Source organism: Arachis stenosperma, chromosome 3 (genome assembly GCF_014773155.1).
Source record: "Arachis stenosperma cultivar V10309 chromosome 3, arast.V10309.gnm1.PFL2, whole genome shotgun sequence".
Classification (NCBI taxonomy): domain Eukaryota; kingdom Viridiplantae; phylum Streptophyta; class Magnoliopsida; order Fabales; family Fabaceae; genus Arachis; species Arachis stenosperma.
The window spans coordinates 24,697,530-24,719,195 of NC_080379.1; the positions used below are offsets into that span (position 1 = coordinate 24,697,530).

The 21,666-nt window shown below is 30.6% G+C and overlaps 3 protein-coding genes across 3 annotated transcripts; all 3 read left to right on the forward strand.

Annotated features, from left to right (window-relative positions):
• Positions 1-9,921: 9,921 nt before the first annotated feature.
• LOC130965716 (uncharacterized) lies at positions 9,922-12,461 on the forward strand. Its single transcript, XM_057890474.1, has 3 exons — positions 9,922-10,049; positions 10,178-10,283; positions 11,997-12,461. Exons 1-3 carry the CDS (start codon positions 9,922-9,924, stop codon positions 12,459-12,461), a joined length of 699 nt encoding a protein of 232 aa, XP_057746457.1.
• Positions 12,462-12,620: 159 nt separating this feature from the next.
• Positions 12,621-13,250, forward strand: LOC130965717 (protein FAR-RED IMPAIRED RESPONSE 1-like). Its single transcript, XM_057890475.1, has one exon. The coding sequence runs from the start codon at positions 12,621-12,623 to the stop codon at positions 13,248-13,250; it is 630 nt and encodes a 209-aa protein (XP_057746458.1).
• A 12-nt stretch (positions 13,251-13,262) lies between these two features.
• LOC130965718 (protein FAR1-RELATED SEQUENCE 5-like) lies at positions 13,263-14,209 on the forward strand. Its single transcript, XM_057890476.1, has 2 exons — positions 13,263-13,737; positions 14,091-14,209. Exons 1-2 carry the CDS (start codon positions 13,263-13,265, stop codon positions 14,207-14,209), a joined length of 594 nt encoding a protein of 197 aa, XP_057746459.1.
• Positions 14,210-21,666: the final 7,457 nt, after the last annotated feature.

Sequence of the window (21,666 nt, forward strand, 5' to 3'; positions counted from 1 at the left end):
CTAAAATAATCATTTATAAATAGGGTAAAGTATATTTTTTATCCTTAAAGTTTGACAAAAATTTCAAAAATATCCCTAAATTTTATTTTTTTTAATTTTGTCCCAAAAGTTTTCGATTTGCATCAAATATACCCCTGACGACTAATTATTCAAAAAATTTAAGATCAATTCAACAACAATTTCATAAGAACAACCCCTCAACACAAGCAAATCAAGCATAATTTTTATACATTATTGTTATATTGGTCTTAAATTTTTTGAAAATTTAGCCTCCGAGGGTATATTTGATGCAAATCAAAAACTTTTGGGATAAAATTGAAACAAAATAAAACTTAGGAGTATTTTTAAAACTTTTACCAAATTTCGAGGACATAAAATATACTTTACCCTTATAAATATCTATTTTTTTATATAGGATAATGCTACATATTCATATTTTTTTATTAACCAAATCCAATTAAATTGTCTAAAACAACAAAAATCAGTTATGACTAATATTATTTTAAATTTTATTGTTTAACTTGGTTAGACTTAGTTCATAAAAAGACTTGGATGTGTAGTATTTCTTTTACGTATATATAAGTAAATACTTATTTAGAAATTTACTTCTTATACAATTAGAAGTCAATTCTTATTAAGATTCATAGTTGAAAAAGTTCTTTCAATTAATATAGTTGTTACAGAAAAAAATTAAAACTAATATAAAAAAAGATAAATAACACTCTTTCGAGTTGATTTCTAAGAAAAAACACAAATTTCATTTAAATTGAGAATTGGTCATTCTAATGACATTTAATATAAAATTTTTAAATTGACTATAAAGTACCAAAAATTAAGTAAAAAATTATTGTGGGATCAAATTTAATAATTAAGTGGGGGCAAATAAATATTATTATCATATATTATTCAAAAAAATTTCAAATCGTAGTGGGGGCGATTGCCCCCACACTCATGTACATACATCCGTCCCTGACGGGTGAGTCCGTTTGTTGTTCAAATTCTTCATCAGCACCTTCTACCATAAGTACCGTATTAAGGTCGAATTCAAATGTCATACTATTTACAATGATAAATGCGACTTCTTATAAAATTCCTTGACTTATACACTATTGTGCTTGCAATGGTATTAGAGTCATGATTTTTGAATGATCATAATTAAATTAATGGAATGTATATATTATAAAGAATCAAGTGCAATTAAAATGCCTTAATGAAAACAAAGAATTAATGATTTTTTTGTATCTCCATTTATTGATATTAAATGCCTTAAGAAAAACAAAGAATCAATTGCAATTAACTCAATATATATTATTATTACCGTCCATTATTATTATTATTATTATTATTATTATTATTATTATTATTATTATCATTATTATATAAAAATTAAATTATAAAAAAATATTAAGTATTAATTACAAGAATGCTTAATAGTAAGAAATATAATATTATAATTAATATCATTAATAAGTGGAGTTGATAAGAATATGATCAATGGAATGATAAGAGAGTGGGATAAAAAATAAAACTATTATTAAGTGATGTGAATGAAGTAAATTATGGAAAATTTTAACTAATTATAGCTGAAAATTTTTTTATTACCAAACTTTTCTCATTGCAAAATAAGAGGATGACATGTATTGAGATCAAGAACTTGCTGTAACAACTATAAAAAAATAGCAAGTTATATAAAACAAAATTACATGTGAAAAAAATAGAATTGAAACTGAAATTTTATACTACACACAATGTTAAATACAAATTTAATAATAAAAATAGAGTGGTAGAATGATAAAAATAAATACCTGAAAGGAGTATATGCAGCAAGTGGTTCAGATAGAATATTGTGAAAAATGGTGGTGGAGAGTTAGTATTTCAAGTGGATGAAACATTGTGTGAAAAATGGTAGTAAAGTGCCAATACTTTTAGTAGATGGAATATTGCGTAAAAATAGTGGTAGAAGGCCAGAATTTTTAGCAAATGAAACATTACCTGAAAATGGTAATAGAGGACTAGTATTTTCAGTAAAAACAATAGAAAATATTTTTCACAGATCAAGAATAAAAGAAGCACAATAATCTCTTTTTATTTTGAAGTCAAATTTTTTTAATGAGAATTATAAAATAACTTTTAATAATAAAAAAGTGATATTTTTACTTTTTCAAAAAATTTAAATTAACTTTTTAAAAAATTAAAAATATTTTTTAATAAGGATACCAAACTCCTAATGTGATTTTTTATAATCCAAAAATGAATGAACCACCAATTTTGCATCATGAACACATCTGATTATCAATAATAGTGCTAGGTAGAATAGATATGGTTGATGTCTTTTTAATTGCTAGTAGAGAAAGGCAAAGGAGGATGGGAAATCATTTTGCCTTTGACCAAAAGAAGAATGATTAATCTTTTATCTCATATTATACATGCATGTGCATGTGTATCATTTACGCTACAATGTTAATCATGTACATTAGAATCAAACCTTATCATCATTATGATTTTATACATACATCCCTTCCCATTTTATTTACTCCTTTGTACATAAAGCTTTATATGACGATTAGCTTTTAGCATCAATTATTATTCAATGTTTGGATTATTATTTTGTAGGAGAAGCCGTGGCTTTAGTCCATGCCTGCGCAATAAAACATAATCCTATAATCTGTTAGCTACTATACATGATAAAGTCTGTTATTTATTTAAATTGGCCTAATATTTATTGGTCTAAAATTTCTCACCCACAAAATAGAATACTCTAATATACAGGAAACCGCTCTCTTTTAATTTTACTTTTGCACTCTTCATCTTCTCGATCAAAATGGTTATCCTCACTTTCTCATCCTCTCCTTCGTCACTTTCATTATTCTCTCAATTTTTTTATTTCTAGTTTTCATAATTCAACCCACAAACTTTAATACATAAATTCAGAATCTCACTCTCACCAATTTCATGATTTTTTTTTTCATTTTCTTCCTTGTCATCTTATTACTCTTTCCGTTTTTATCTTACTAGACATATAAACCCTAGTCAAAAACATCATATAAGGTAACTCCAAATTTTTTAATTTTTACTTGAATAAATATAGTATCTTAATTACTTTTGTTTTTGTATTTCTTTAATTTTTTTAATACATTTATGTTTTAAAATATTCACTACTACACTAAATCTCATTACCGACAGGCGTTCCCACGCTCTTCCTAAGGCAGAATTTACAAATAACGTCGCTAAAATAAGCCAAAAAGTTTTTCGAGGAATTCATAAATCGACAGCGTGGTCCATGTCGTCCGTGAATTTTGGCATGTAATATTATTAAACTTGTTAGGTACACAATGATTTTTGTGAATAATGTGAACAATAAATTTTAAAATGGTCTAATAAAATAAAAACACACTACACTCTAAATAGTCCACCTAAATCTTAATATTAGGATCATCCACACAAGGCTGCATTTGTTTATAGACATTGAGACAGGAGACACTGAGACACAAAATCGTGTTTGGCAGAAGAGACATGGACAGAGACAATGTGTCTAGAGACACTGAATTAGTGTATTTTGTGTCGATCATGACAGGAAGGACACAAAGACACTAACAAGGGACAACTTATTTTTTATTTTTTCTTTCATTATTCTTGTTAATTTTTCATACTTATATTTTTTATTGTTATATTTTTCATCTCAAATTTTTTGAATGAAAAAAAAAAAGAGAATAAATTGAATTTTCATAATTTGTTTTAGTTTATCACTAAACAGAATATAAGAACACAAAATTTTGTATCTCTGTCAATCAGTGTCTTATCCTATTCTATTCTTAGAAACAAATACAACAGTAAATTAAACATAAATATATTTATTATTCATATTATTTAGTATTTTTATTGTGTACCTGTATTTTTCTAATATTATTATCAACTAGTAGCCTTTATTAATGACTTAGTTCTTGGTAAGTATTTATCATTTAGAAATTAATTATAAATAAGTTAATTATTTATTGACAACTTAGCCATCAATAATATAAATTAAATTTTATGAAAAAAATAACTTTATAACTTTTCGACGGTTTAGCTTACGGTAAGCTTTAACGTGTAAAATAATTTTAATAAAAATTAATTAAACGTTGATCATCACTGACAACTTGGCCGTCAGTAAAGATAATTAAATATTTATTTTATTTCATAATTAATTTGATATAACATTAACATTTGGTAAATTAATAATTTAAATTTTTGATATTTTGGATATTTATATATTCAAGTCGTCGGTGAGTTGTCGATAAAAGTGGATTAATGAAATAGGTGCGGTCTGTGGTGACTAAGTATTATTCGTGGTTATGGTGGCTAAAAAATTTCATCAAATGTGAGAATGACACGTATGACCTTTAAATCTATGGGAGCAATGTTTAACTATGCTAATGATATGATAACTCGACTAATGAAGGGTTGTAAATCATTTGCAACACAAAATTAGATTAAGTAAAGTACAAAAATTCCATAATGCAATTGGATGAAAAATTTGGTAACAACGTTTGGAAAAAAAATAAAAAAATCTCCAAATCATGTATTAAAAGCTTGGTTCTGTGTTGAGAGAATGAAGAACTACGGTTCGAGCTGTGAGGGGTGTTTCCTATTGGAAGGGTGGGTTCTGCAAGTCACTGCTAGCAGTGAATCGTTGGAATTCAGTGAGGAGAAGAGCGATTGCGGTGGCCGGTGGAGCTATGCACGGAGCATGTGCGTGCAGTGCGTCAGTGAGGGCGAGAAGTGAGTCATTGGAATCCGGTGAGGAGAACTGGAGAAGAGCAGTTACGGTGGAATTCCGTGCAAAACGCGTGTGTCAGTAAGAGGTGCAACGGCCGACCATCGTCATAGATGGAGATGTGCGATCTCCACAGGAACAGCAGCCAGCCATCATCATTCAATTTTTGGTGTCACTTTCCAATTTTATCCTCATGTAATAATGGATGACTTACAACCAGTTGCACAGATTCAACGTTAATTAAATATCTTATCATTCATAACCTCATTTGCCAAATGTCATATATTTATTGGTGGGTCAATAATTTGTCACCCTTAGCCACTACAAGTTATGGCACCGTAGAACTGGCCAATGAAATATTGTATTTTGTGTCATCGCTATATATTTATAACGTAGTCTCCAACTCTCTCTTTCTCTTCATTTCTCATTTTCATTCTTTTGTCTAACCTTTCTATTTCTCACACTCTATTTCCCTTCTCATTTCTCATTTCCATTCCTTTGTCTAATCTTTCTTTTTCTCACTCTATCCAGGCTTTCTCTTTAAAATTTCTCCTTCCTCATATCTCAGATCTAGATTTCAGTATTGTTATTGGATTCGTGGTATTTTTTAATTTTAATTGATTTAATTTTTTAATTAGTTAAGTTTTTGATATTTTAGTGTCCCTATTTTTTGTATTCTAAATTTGGCTCTAACTCAATTTTGATCTGTTGCATATTTTTGGTGACATTTAGAGATACTACAAGAAAAATGTTGAGTCATATTTATTGATAGAATAACGAAAATAATTTGCTGGTAAATCAATTACAGTCGAATTTTGCGTCGGATACAATTCGACAGTATAAACCTCACCAGTAATTGCTTATCGACGGATTTATTTTTTCAACGGTAATTTGCAGCGGAATTAGCATCGAAATATGATGTTAAGGTTATGAAAATCTAATGCCAGTTACCATTGAATAATTTTTCAACAGTAAATTTGGCGCCAGACGTTGTGACTTCGCGTCGAGTTACCGTTGGAAAAATTCGACGGTGGCTTTATTTTTTTATTTTATTAAACTGGATTATCGTTATCGTTGAGTAATTCCGATGATAAATCCGACAATAGGTTTAATTCTGATAGTTAAAAATTGATAATCAACTCCCAATTAATAAAAAATAAATTAATAATTTATCTGAAAAAAATGATTCATATATGATGCGAATTATCAAATATACATAATAAAAAAATCCCTAACCAAAGCCCTAACCAAAGCCCTAATCACTATGGAGCCTGATACTCACTTAACGGGTGCCTCTTCCTATTCATTTTTATTCTACCTAAACAAGTTCTTGTTGTGCAAAAAATGATGATAATATCGAAGATCCTTTGATGACAATCAAACTATGAATTCTTACCCCCATTCGTCAGCCAAAATGCCTTTGTATCCTCCATACAAATAGGACACGACATTCTTCTCTGAGTGAACCAACTTGATAACATCCCATATGCAAAAAAGTTGTTCACTACAAGAAAAATGTTAAATACTGTCAGATTTGCCGATGGATTTAGTGGTGGTTTTCTAACGGTCATGAGTGACAATTTGTTCCCAAAAAAAACTTATCATCAAAATCTATAATCTGTCTCTAATTCCGACAGTCAGACACATATTTTCTCAGAATGGAGTGAAGGTGAGAGCTGAAGTGGCTTTAACGGATGGAGCAACATATGGTACCAAGATAAGATGCGCACTAATGGCAGCGGCATTGCTCAAGGGGCATTGACATTATTGCCTAGTCTACCACCTCAACACAACTAGCTAGGGAATGATGACAATGACAACTATAAGGATCTTTAGTGGTTAGAGTTTTATTCTAGAGTGTTTCGTTATATCTTATTTATTTGACTTTTCATTTTATTTGTACATTTGATATTTAATTTACTATATTTGGTTCCTATTTAATTGTGCAAAAAATAAAATTTTTAAAAAATTGACCAGACCATTAGTTATGTTTAAAAATTTTTTTAAAAAAATTAAAATTTATAGTCGGATTTACCATGGGACAAATCCTACAATAATTAAACAAAAAAAATAGTGGAGCACCAAAATTACCAAAAAAAATTTTTCGATAATTAAATAGTTTTTAGGTGTCCGTTGTAGAATTTATCGTCAGATTGAAAAATCTGACAGTAATTGATTATCGGCGAGGGTTATACCATCAGATTCGTTTTCGATAGAAAACCTGTTGGTAAATATATTACCGATGAAAAATTTGCCTATAAATCCGATGGTACTAAGATTTTTTCTTGTAGTGGTTGATGGTCCACATCAGCGCAGCATGTAGTTGGAAATTTGTGTTGGTTGAAATATTATATATTTCTACATCATGAATCCAAAACTCAATCAACTCATCCATCAAGAATTGCAAGAAGACATCTATTTTGGTCTTTGTATTGCTTGGACCAGGTATAATATAAGTTAGAAACATGTATAAGTCATCCATGCACATTTTGGGAGGTAAGTTATAAGGAGTTACCACAACAGGCCAGCAAGAGTATGCATTACCGAAATTATAGTTCTGTGCAAATTTGTCAGAGTACAAATCTAATCTAATATTTTTAGGCTCGCTCGTAAATGTAGGGTGGACCTAATCAAAGTGCTTTCAAACATCTCCGTGTGACGGGTGTATCATAAATCATCATCTCTCTTGTTGTTACTATACCGGTCATGTGAGGGCTGAACTCATTGATTCATGCAATTTTTTTTGCCTAGGAATTAGGGACAAGTAGTGCATCCATTTGTTTGAACCTCCCTTTAACTACTGTTTACCAATCCATTCTCTCTCGACTTGAAACCTCAGTGCATCATAAAATTTACAAGCAGTTAGGTTTACGTTCCCCTTGTAATACAGTATACAACCATTCAAACAACAATCGATTTTTATCGAATTTAGATCAAATTTTAAAACTAACTTCTTTGCTTCATAGTGGCTCTGAGGAATGCCAATAGTGCTGCCAAGTACTAATTTGTTGCATAGGTGTCCACTTATAAAAAGAATCTTGTGTATAATTTGATTCAGACTTAATATTCATCATTCTAACACATGCAGACAATTTTAAATGAACGTACCCTTCGAACAAAAGTTTCATGGCAAATTTTAACAGATGATAAAATCTCTTTATTTTTGGGTTAGGTTCTTATTCAGCATCTTCCATATCAGTAACACCAATTGCATTAAACACCATCTCATTGTATCTCTCTTGGTTGTCCTCCCAATTCATTTCTTCCATGTTTAGTTCTCTAACCACCCGTAATTTCGTTGATCGATCCTTAGACCTATTAGAATTCGAGGTAGACCGGTTGATTATCTGCTCATCCACTTCTCTGTGTTCCATCTACATCCAATACCCATCCTTGAACCCATTACGTTAAAGGTGAAGTGTTATATATGAAGGTCCTAACCACTTAGTCAGTCGACACTTATAGCACGGATACCTAGATACTCCTTGAGACCAAAACAGTTTCATGTTAAAGACGTACGCAACAAACTTGTCAACTCCCTCAAAGAACTCAGGTTTTAAACCCCTTCCCCCCGTACCCCATTATTCCTATCATACATCCACAGACGATAACTTGGAGTCATTTTGCAATAAACACCCTAGAATTTAACCAACAACACAACTTATTAAAATTTTAAGAAAATTTGATAGCGTTTCTTCTATAATTAGAATCTCTCCAAATCTAATTATCATTTCCTCACAAGCTAAACATATTTTAAAAAATTTAAATAAAAATTCAACAGAACTTCTCATTAATTAGAACAAATACACATTCAATAGAATGTCAAATCCTAGCCATTCTAGTGTGCAACCCCTTATTACTCCACAATTTTTCAGCAAACAAGAGTTTTGAGAAGGTGCCACTACGCAACCTTCTCCCACTTGTCATAAAACTCTATGCTAGAAAAAGTAAGTCCGACATAAAACTTAAATAATTTATTATATTCAAAGATAGAAAACCAACTTAAAATATGACTGTACAAACTATAAAAGAAGCAAACTTTAATTGATCTCAAAGAAATTAACACCGTCCTAAAAAAAGACAAGTTATTAAATTCACAAAGTGAAACTAATTCAAAAACTAATTTAGAAGGAATAAGTAAAACTCAAAAATGTAATTAATTAAAACCTAATTCTAATTTTACCAAATTAACAACTAACATATAAAAAATAAATGATATAAATTCAATGCAAGAAAGAAACTCATTTACCAACAGCTCAAGCACTCTTAATTTCATGTACTTAACCTAACATTATTTAATTCTTAATTACACTAAATTAATATAACAAACTCTAATTACATACTTCATTAAAAAATTTAATTAATAATTTAATAAAATACCTAACAAAATCCTAAAAAAATCTAAAAAAATAAAAAAAGTATAGAAAAAGTCCTATTATTTTGTTCTTGAGAGTAAAGATGATGAAAAAATCCGTCGCATTCACCCATCAAAATACATCTACAAGAAAAAGTTCTCCACATTCTTATAAACATGTTTCATTCTCTTTTGCAATCAGTGTGGGACTTCACCTAAAACTCCATGCTCCCCAAAACTGCTATCATCGTCCAAGTTGTACGCATTGTCATTTCAAGAAGGTAAATCTACTGCAAATAATAGCAATGACACATATGCAATTGAGAATCCATTATTGAAAACGACACTAGAAGTGACTAGAACTCCTTGCTATTCTGTCAAATTAAGGGTTTATAGTAGATCTACTAATCTAACTGCCATATCTTCCTTCTTAACTTCAATTTTCCCATCATGGTGTACTAACACAAATAAATTAACTCTTAGACATATTTTTCTTTTTCTATAATGTTCTAAAGCAACATCAACATTCGTTTGATATTTCTAGAAGGGAACTTCTATGGTGGCCAAGAAGTTAAGTTGGCCAAAGTGATCATATGATGTGTACTCTAATTCTTGATGACACGTGCAATTGGAGCTTGTGATTGACTATACTATGACCAAATGAATTTTTTAATTACAATAAAAATAATAATAATTGATAACATTAATGAAGGAAAAAATCATAAAATTAAAATTTATTTTTGAGAAAAAGTTTATTAGAAAAAAATAAAAGAAATTTGAAAGCCACAGTTAGGGTTCCAAATTCAAACAGGGAATGAATGGTGTAGTGAGTCTATCGTTATTAAAGGTTGCTGGCCTCTCTTTGTATCCGGTGGTGGTCTGCAGAGGTAAAATTTGTTGTGGGTCGTTGTCGCGGTACCTGTTAGAAATTGATTGGAGAAGGTGATTTGCGTGGATTATTTTATCAAGGTGTCGGAGACAGGAATATATCATGGGCAGCGTTGAAGGGTGCTAGTTGGAGGTGAAAGCGGGGAAAAAGCGTGGTGGGTCACTGGCGTCGTATCTGGTAGGTGCGGATTGGAGAAGGCTGTGTGGGTGGAATTGAACATCAAGGTATCAGAAGCGGCTTGGCACAACGGGTATATCGTCGGTGGCATTGGCAGTCGCTACATTCAGGTATGTTATCATCCTTTTTTCATTTTTGTCTGCAATCGTTGTTGAGAATTTTGTTTTTGTTCTTAGTATGTTGAATGAGTATGGCTTCTGGAACCATATTAAATGGTCATCTTTGGATTATTATTGAAACTTCAATAAAAGTACCTTACTTTTGTTGGTATCCAATATGAATGAATTAAATAAAGTACTAAAACATGCCATGTTGTTGTACAAAAAGTTTAACAATAATGTGTGTACATGTTTTAGCATTCATGAATCAAATTTTTCCCTCATTTTCTTCTTATCTTTAGAAAATATTATTGGTTTAGTTGCTGAGAGATGTATGTGTCAGACCATTTATGTATATTTAGCTTATTCACATTGATGGTTTTGAGAGAGTCATTAGCCATAAAAAGTGTTTGTGTTAGAAATTTTTGTTGGAAAGATTGAAAGAAATTTGAGTACATCTCCATAAATCTCACTGCAAGTTATGATCTTACTTATCTATTTGAGTGATTTGTATTTTATGTTATTTTGATTTCGAATTGTTTTTGCACAAAATAAATCTTTTACTTTCGAGTTATGCTTTAGTTTGTATTTATTTTCTTGAATGTTCTGTTTCCAAATAAACTCTCCTATTTATCTTCTTTCTCTCGATCTTTCGTTAAAAGGGTTAAAAGAAATTTGAATACTTCTCTATAAATGCCACTGCAAGTTATATTTGAATTTTCTTTATGTTATTGTATTTCAATTTTCAAAACGTTTCGCACAAAATAAACCTCTTGTGTTTGAGTTATGCTTTAATTCTACTAGTATTCTTTTTTGTCCGATATCCTCTGTTTAAAATAAACCCCATGTTTATCTTCTTTCTTTTTTTTTATTTAGAAGGGTTGAAGGAGATTTGAGTACTTCTTCATAAATGCCACTGTAAGTTATGATCTAATGTATCTATTTCATATTTTTTTATTTTAGTTTATTTTTATTTTCAATTTTTTCGTACAAAATTAAATCTTTTACTTTTGAGTTATGCTTAGTTCTACTAATACTCTTTGTTGTCTGATATCCTTGATTCAAAATAAGAAATTATTTATCTTTTTTGTCTCCTTTTGTTGGAAGGGTTGAAGGAGATTTTAATACTTCTCTACAAATTCCACTATAAGCTATGATCTAATATTGTATGTATTTGAGTTTTTCTTGTTTTATTTGATTTTGATTTCCAATTTCTATTCTACATAAAATTAACGTGTTAATTTTGAGTTATGCTTTAGTTCCACTAGTACTATTTTCTCTCCAATAAATTCTCTTATGTATCTTCTTTCTCCCTCTTTTTTTGGAAGGGTTGGACTACCAGAATCACAAGGATTGATGAGGTAATTAAAATAAACTTGTTTCTTTTTTTGATGAAATTATTCTCTTATATATAAAGTTATTGCTTTTGTATAATTAGCTAAAGGCTTTAAAATATCTTCAAAGCATTATGAAAGCCAAGTAGCACTCTATTCTTCATCTGATTTACTTTGAAGAGAATTGGAATTCCTAAGAGAATTGAAAATTATACTTTTTTTTTGAATTGTGATCAATGTTATGAATCAAATGTTAGAATTTCATGTTATCTTCGGTGTTGCCAGTGTGTTTAAATTTGAATTGTATAATGCAGATACTTAGTAACGCCTTGGAATGGATAGTGACAGCGAAGGAAACTCGGACTTTTCGGGTTAATGGATCGATGGATAGAGTAGTGAATCTGAAGAGGAAGAGGAAGAGGTGTCTAAGGGGTTAGAGTCACCGTCACGAGTGGGCAAGGATAGTGAGCCAGTAGAGAGAGTTGATGTATTTGGTGAAGGGGACGATGGTGGAAGAATGACTTCATCGCAGTCACCACGTGGTTCAAGCGATCAAATGAGTGATGATGTAGACACTTCGATGCTTTCAACCGCGGCATTGGCTGATGCCGAATTTCATGGGGTTGAAGAGGCTTATGCAAGATATGTGGAGTATGCAAAGGTGACTGGATTTGCTGTTCGAAAAAGGGATTCCATTAAAGATGATGAAGGCAATGTTGTGAGGAAATTTTTCTATTGCAATCGACAGGACTTGCGGGAGAAGAAGCATTATGAGAGGGCGGATAGGAAGAGGGCGCATAAGGAAGAGACTAGGACCAACTGTAGTGCGAAGTTCGTTATATTTTTAGACAAATAGAGTGGCAAGTGGAGGACGAAGACATTTGTTCAAGATCATAATCATGATTTGACTTTGCCTGCTTTCACTAATGTGATGGCAGCCCACCGCAATATCAACGAAGGTGATAAAGTCCACATTCATAGTATGCACAAAGCAGGATTCCAAACCAGTTAGATCATGGGGTTCTTTGCATATTTGTCTGGGGGTTATCGAAACTTGCACTTCATAAAGAAGGATGTTTACAACTATATCGATGATGTACATCATTCTCAGATTGTTCAGGGTGATGCGGCAGCAGCAATAAGTTATTTGAAGGAAAAAACCGAGATGAATCCATTAGCTGTTGTGATGTATACATATTGTCCCGAAAACCACCTAGGTCATCTATTTTGGTCAGACGGAGCGATGCAGTATGACTATGAGTGCTTTGGTGACGTGTTGGCATTTGATTCGACATATAGAAAGAATCTATACAACCGGTCTTTAGTAATATTTTCTGGCACTAATCACCACCGACAGACAATATCTTTTGGTTTCGGGTTGCTGGAGGACGAGAAAATTCCATCTTATAAGTGGCTGATAGGCACTTTCCTAGAGGTCATGCATCAAAAACAGCCCAAAGTTGTGGTTACAGATGGAGACGAGTCAATGAAGGAGGCTATTAGGACAGAATTCCCTAATGCCACACATCGACTTTGCACTTGGCATTTAGCGCGGAATGCTGTTTCAAACATCAAGGATAATGATTTTTGTGTTGCTTTTAAGACGGCTGTGTATGGTCATTTTGAGGTAGAGGAGTTTGATTAGTATTGGGCAGACATGGTTGCTGCATTCGAGTTACAGGAGAACGAATGGATTTGGGCAACGTACGAGAAGAGGGTACATTGGAAAAATGTGTATTTGTGTGATACGTTTTGTGCTGGGTTGAGAACGACGTCAAGATGCGAGGGAATTAATGCATCACTTAAAAGGTTTATCAAGTCCTCAAATTGCTTGTTGGAGTTGGTGGAGAATCTTGAATGTGTAGTTAAGGACTACAGGAATAATGAGTTTATTGCGGATTACAAATCTCTATATTCAGAACCGGTCATAACTACTGGACTGGAATCAATTGAGAGGGCCATGTCTCAAATCTACACCAGAGAGATATTCTTCGAGGTCAAGAAACAGATCGAAGGGGTGGCTGCGTTGATAGTTCTTCATAGGGAGAGTTATGGTAGCACAGAGAAGTTCATGTTTAGAAAGTTTCTTAAACCTCGTCAGGTTTACTCTGTACTATATGAAAGCAAGAAAGGTATGAGTGTTCTTTCAAGCTTTGGAACAGCATAGGAATTCCATACAGCCATATCATATGTGTTTTGAAAGAGCTGAAGAAGGATGCCTTGCCGATGTGGTTGGTGTTGAAAAGGTGGTGCAAAGATGCTAAGTCTGGATAATTCCACAACTCGGACGGAGGTTTGGATAGTAATAGAGCATTTTGGGGGCGGTATGGTTCGTTGTGAACTTCTTACCTCCCTATGTATTTGTTAGCGGCTCAACAGCATGCCACGTACGAGTACGCTGTTGCCAAGATAGCGTAGCTATTAAAAGAGATTGAAGCACAAGTTCCGAAGGATAACAGTTCAACTTTCGTACATGATAATGTAGATAGTGAAGATATTTTGGATCCAAAGATTATCAAGTCAAAAGGTGCACCGCGATCAACCGGCAACGACAAAATGGCTAGGTGGTGCAGGCGTTGCCACGGTTTTAGACATGATCGATGAATTAAATTTTAGCTTTTATGATTTTTATGATTTAAAATGTTTTAATTTTTTTTGTAAAAAAGATAATAATAATAATAATAATAATAATAATAATAATATTATGTAATTATTCATATAATTTTAGATTTGAATAACACTTGATTAATTAATTTCAATTAATTAATTTATCATGTTCGAGAAAAGATTTATGGTTTTCACTATGACCAACTATAAAAATAATAAAATATTCAAATTAAAAAATTAAAACAATGAAAAGGACGAGTTTTGACAGTTAAAATCCTTAAGAATTAAATAAGAACGGAGGGTAAAAATAAATTAATATTTCAAAATCAGAAATGAGTTGTAGATTAAGCAGGAATTAGTTGTGGTAAAACTGGTTGAACTCGGAGCGATTCGCAGAATCCACTAAGAAGGGCGGGTCGAGTTAGGATCTGAAATCCGATAAATTAAAAAAATTTGCCAAATCTGTACCGCTAAATTTACAGATTTTGGCGAGGCGGGCCATATTGGTCGCCCGACCCAAAAAATATTGTTTTTCTTTCTTTTTTTATTAAATAAAAGAGTGATTACTATTACAGAATTACTAATTATATAATTTTCACACATTTTTTATTTTTTATTTGTATTCTTCTTTTAGTTATTAAATTTATTTATTTTATTTTACAATTTTCTGTACATACTCATATTATGTGACTTATTTCTTAAAATACAGATGATTTTATTGACAAATATTATTTTGAACAATTTTTTTAAAAGTTAAAAATTACAAAAAAGATAATGAAAAATTATATTATAAGTTGATTATTTTCTATCCGTATCTAATTTTTTAATAATTATTTTTTGATTAATTTTAATGAATTTTATTTTTCAAAAAAAATAAAAAGTCAGGCGGGCTAACCTGCCGGCCCGCCAATCTGCCATAAAATAGGACAGGCTAGTATTTTGAATCCACTATAATTGGCGCTCGGGCCGGTTCGCCCCGTTAATGGTGCGGGCCTATGCGGGACAGAGCGGATTGGGACGGGCCAGCCCACTTTATCACCCTTAGCAAAAATATATCTCATGAATTTAAATAGGTCGAAATTTCAGGTGCAGTCGACTTCACGTAAAATTGATAACTGAGAGCCGTTAGATGATTTGACTGATTTGACTAAATTTTCATTCAATAGCTCTTAACTATCAACTTCACGTGAAGTCGACTGCACCTGAGTTTTTACCATCTTATTACTTCGGCAAAACTAGAACGTTAAATTATTGCTAGAACACAAACTAACTATACTCCCGATTAAACATATAAGAAGAGTTTGAATTTTGGAAGAGATTGAGGCAAAGTAATTCTCTTTAATGTATGTGAAAGTAAAAGGGAAAGAATTTTGATGAACGAAGATTATTACTTTTTTTTAGTTAATTCGAATAATTTTATTCGATGAAATGGAATGATGAATACTTAATCCAAATAGAATTTAGACTACATTTAAATAATAATAAAATGAGAATTAGATATCTACAGAATTTGATATCAAACTAATTAGTATCTGAAAGACATAAAATATTAAACTGTTCTTTTACAATGATAAATAGTGAACATGCGATATCTTTCAATCAATTTATCACATAAAATATAACCTTAGTTTTTCAAAGTTCTATTAACTAATGTGACATATTTAGTTATAAAAGTTCGTCATCAACATACTAATTATTGGAATGAAATTTCATTTAATTTAATACAATTTTGGATAAATACAGGAGTAAAATTTTCATGACTTGAAACTTTGATTTAGCATTTGTTGGTCTTCATCTCCAAAAAATCAGAAATAGCAGCGACGTGATAGTAGAGAAACGGGATAGAAGTATTGATGGAATCAAATCAGATTCTTGAATGTTGATTCACAATAGAGCACCATTAAATTTATTGTCTTCGTTTTTTTCGGATCGGTGCTTGTAACATAGAAGATTCCTTCAGCAATTTTCGATGAAACACAAATGTAGTAACATCCTTTCGTGATTTGCTTTTCTGACATGATCTTCCCTTTTGTTATAGACCTTTTGACCTTCTCTTTTTTATTTGATTTGAAATTTTTTTGTTGTTGTTTGATTCTGTCCTAACTATTTCTTTTTCTTTCTTTTACTTTAGAGATCACGTAGTGTGATGTGAAAAAAAAAGAGAGACAAGAGACATCTTTAGTTCATTGGGTGAGGTGTGTTGTATTTCAAATGAAATAAAATTGAATTACTATATTTATAAAATATTTATATTAGAAATTACAATATATTTTTATGTATTATCCCATACAGTCAGGGACAGATCCACTCCTTAGGATGTATGGGCAAGCGTCCCCACTATAATTTAGAATTTTATTGAGTAGTATATAATAATAATATTTATTTGTCCCCATAAAATTATTAAATTTGACCTCACAATAATTTTTTATTCAACTTTCGACACTTGATAGCCAATTTGAAAACTTCATATTAGATTTTCATTATAATGATCAAGTTTCAAATTTAAATAAGATTGATGTTCTTTCTTAGAAATCGACTCGAAAAAATATTATCTATCCATTTGTGTTTTTTCTTTTAAAATTAACTTTAGTTTTTTTCAGAATAACTACACTAATTAAATGAACTGTTTTAACTATAAATATCATCAAGAGCTAATAATATGAAAGATGAATTTTAAATGATTGTTTAACAACATATACAAAAAAATACTAATTTAAATGTAAAAAACTCCAAGCGCCAGGGTCAAAGAGAATCTAATACAAAATTATTTCTATTCACATTTATATAAAATATTAATAAAAATTTATTTCTATTTTTATTCAAATAAAATATTAACAAATAAATTGATACGAACAAAACTTCTAATTTAGTGCTTTATTCAACTTTAGTAAAATTAACTAAATTTATGAGTTTAAAAAGATTAATAATTTTCTAAAATTTATTATTTAATTTATTTTCATCTAAAGAATTATTATCGAAATTCTGATTCTAAAAAGATACATATAAGATATAAATATATAGTTCTCCATGTGACATAGGAGACATGAACTCAAACTCTAAAAATTTTAGAGTTTGTATTAACAGATAACCATTTTAGAGTTTTATTATATCATATTTATTTTAAAAGTTAAAAATAATTTTACTAATGCTATGTTATAATATTTTTAGAATTATACGGTATAAATTTGGTTAAAAATTAAAAATATTTTTATTATAATTCTTTGTTATGTTCAAATTTAAAATGTAAAAAATTTATACTGACATACCACATTAGATGGTTATATATAGATTATTCTTTTCAAAAATAAAATTTATGATTTAAACTTATATGTTTGTAGATATGTAACTTTATTTGAGTTTCAGTCAAATAAAAAACTTGAATTTCAGTTTTTCTTAATTTTTACTCTGTTTTTATCTTTTATTATGACATGCAGGGGACACTAGTGGCTTTCACTACCCAAAAATTTTAAAGAACTATGTCTACATATGGATTATAGAATATATGTTAAAGAAATAAAAAATATTATGTAATTTATTAGTTTTATATGTCTTTTTTTTATTACATGATGCATTTATATTTTAGTTATTTAGCTCCCTGATATTTTTTACTTAACTAATTTAATATCATACACTCAAGTTTCTGTACTTATAAAATTAGTTTTTATATATTCATCTCTATATCTATTTTTAAGAAATTTGTTTGTTCTTTTAATAATAACATGTTTAACATTTATATTATTATATAAAATATTAGTAATGAATTAAAGAATTATGTTCTGGCAATTATATTGTGTATCGTAGATGTTATTTTCTTGTAAAAAAACGCAATTTTCGTTTAATTTTACATTCTCAAAAGAAAAAAATCTACCTAACTTTTTTTTATCTTAACTTATTTAATTCCATCTATCATTTTATTTTAATAACGTTTGTATCTTATATTTGATAAGAGTGTTATGCCTTTCAAGTAATTAATAATTTATTATTTGTTTTCAAGTAATTTTAATTAATAATTTTTTAACTAAATACACTATAAATTTTTGGTATATTATAATTTTATAATATATTTTTGATATTGTTGTATCTTCTATGTAATTGTCATATAAAAAATGATATAACAAAAAAAATTTATAAGATTTATTCTTTCTATTTCGATAAAACCAATTTAACAACTATATATTATTCTTAAATTACTTTTATGTGATGAAAAAATCTAAAATAGAATATAAAAAATTTGTCTATAATTCGACTTCTCCATATTCAAAATTTTAGATCCGTTCCTGATAATATAAATATAAAAATATTAATAATAATAATAATAATAATAATAATAATAATAATAATAATAATTTTTATCAAAATAATATTTTTTTATAAAATTTAAACACTTCATAAATTTATTCTCTCATATAATCCATATTACAAATACATTAATAGCAAGAATTTATATAAATGTCCCGTGATTTTGTTCTATTTTTTCCTTCATATTACCGTTGTTTATTAATAACTCAGGAGGTTTTGTTGACCCATCATTATAATGGATTTTTAGTTTTGGGTATTATTCACTCAAAAATGATTAATAGGGTTTTTTTTTTTTACATAAAAGGCCCATATAATGTACACATAATTTTGGTCATAGACATTTCCTTCTTTGTTTTTCAATAATTACTAGCATTTATAACAATCCATTCCACTAAAAACCTGCATACACCTTTTCATATGTCATCTGTTTATAGGATAGTCAAATTTTGGTCATTCTTAGTCATTGTAACCTTGACCACTAGAAAACTTTCCTTTATAGAATTATCTAGTGTATGTGTAAATCATTCTAAGTTGTTGCATGACGAAATTTCTATATAAATCGTGATAAAGTGGTGGATGATATGAATAATTTTGGATATTCTACACCCTACCATGTTATATATGGTGATGATGGCTTCTCAACTTTGTAAATTATACTTAGGTGACGAACTTTTTGTTGTAAAATAAATAAATAAATAAAGAGGTATACTTATATAATAATATTCACCACAATTATTTTCTTAATATAAAGATGATTAATATATTTACTAATATTAAATATGAAGAGAGAGAGAATAATATAAGAGAGAGAAAATTGTAGTTGTTATTGATGTATGTCATCCGAGGTTTAAGCCTCTATCTATACACATATGGAACATTGTTTTTTCACACTTCATTTATTGAAGAACAAAAATTTCCTTCATTGAGAAACTGAGCTGCCCATATATTAATGGACATCCAACTCAGCTTCTTATCACAATACTCCCCTTGAATGACCATTTAGGATTATGCCTCGTTAAAACCTTACTAAGGAAAATCCAATGAAAAAAAATCTTAGTGAAGGAAAAAGAGTACAAAATCCTTTAGTGATGAGGACTGCCTCATTAAAAACCTTGTCAAGAAAAATCCAATGGGAAAAAACCTGACCAAGAAAAAAAGAGTACAGTCTCCCCCTTTTGTCGACATCATTTAATATCTCGAAATCGGTGCTTCCCAATCTCACGCACCAATCTTTCAAAGGAAGATTTTGGGAGTGACTTTGTGAATAAATCCGCCAGATTGTTACTTGAGCAGATCTGTTGGACATCAATTGTCCCTTGATTTTGAAGATCATGAGTGAAGAAGAATTTGGGAGAAATATGCTTTGTTTTATCACCTTTGATGTATCTGCCTTTAAGTTGAGCAATGCATGCTGTATTATCTTCAAACAGGACAGTTGGAGCTATCTTATGATCAATCAGTCCACATGATGACAAAATATATTGGATCAAACTCCTCAACCAAAAATACTCTCGACTAGCTTCATTTATTGCTAGTATTTCGGCATGATTAAAGGATGTTGCAGAAATTGTTTGTTTCGTGGACCTCTATGATATAGCTGTTCCACCATATGTAAACAGGTATCCTGTTTGAGATCTCCCTTTATGTGAATCAGACAAGTAGCCAGCATCTGCATAACCAACTAGTTGTGACTTGGATCCATAAGGATAAAACAATCCCATATCAACCGTTTTATGAAGATACCGAAAGATTTGCTTGATTCCGCTCCAATGTCTTCTGGTTGGAGAGGAACTATACCTTGCTAGTAAGTTCACAGCAAATGATATATCAGGTCGTGTATTATTAGCAAGATACATTAGCGCTCCAATGACATTAAGATATGGTACTTCTGGACCAAGGATATCTTCATTTTCTTCTTTAGGACGGAATTGATCCTTCTCCACATCCAAAGATCTTACGATTATTGGGGTAGTCAACGGATGTGACTTATCCATATAAAATCTTTTCAAGATCTTTTCTGTGTATGTTGTTTGATGAATAAAGATCCCATTTTTTGTATGCTTGATCTACAGGCCGCAATGTTCTGAAAATTGGACCGGACCGGCCAGTTCAACCGAATTAACCGGGAACGGGTCATCTGGCCGGTCCGGGTGACTTTTAAAACCGTTCTGTAAAAAACCGGTTAAAAAATCGGACAAATCGGTGGTTAACCGGGGAACCGGACGAACCAGACGGGTTTTTCAGAAGTCTGGTTTTGCCATTCTTATAGAAAACGGCGTCGTTTTTTGATGCTTGAAAACAAAAAGTTTGAAAGGCCCATAACCCACCCAATCCCTTCGAGCCTAATGCCTCTCTCTCCCCTTCTAACCCTGTTTTCCTCAATGAGCTGAAGGCTGAAGCCAGCAGGAACGCCTCCGCTCCACCGTCCTTACCACTATCGGCACCGGCAGTGGCCACCAGTCGTTGCCACCATCACCACTCGAAGCTTCTATCGCCATCGTCGTCGTCGGGTGGTCCGTTTGAAGCTTCTGTCGCCCTCGTCGTCAGAAGATCGGGGCATAGCTTCTGTCGTCGGCCGCCTTTGTCCTGCCGAGCATCTCTATGCCACTTTAAGCCGTCTCTGCTTTCTCTGTCTCAGTGAGCTTCTTAATGTTTTAATTAATTTTTTTGATAAACTCATAATGATATGAATTGCTGGCTTGCTAGAGTTGCTGTAGAGTTTTTCAGTTTTTCAATTAATATTTTTTATTCTATTAATTATATGAATCACTGGCTTGTTAGAGTTGCTGTAGAGTTCTTTATTTTTCAATTAATTTTTTATTCTGTTAATTATGCTACAGAATTGCTGTAACACTGAATGCTGAATAGAATTTCAAAATCGTTTTTCAGAACATTACTTCTGTCTCCATGATGTGCCGAATATTTGGCACATACCCTTGCTATTGAAAGTAATTCTAACATTATTTTCTGTTTTGTTCTTTGGTTTATGAAGGAACTTGAATTTTTCTTTTGAATTTATTTTCTGTTAATGGCTGAAAACTAGTGATCTCATTATGGAATTCTATATTCTGTAATGTATTCTTCTAATTATCCTTCTAATTTTGATATAATTTCAGATCCTGGATTTTGAATGCTGAATTGAATTTTGGTATAAT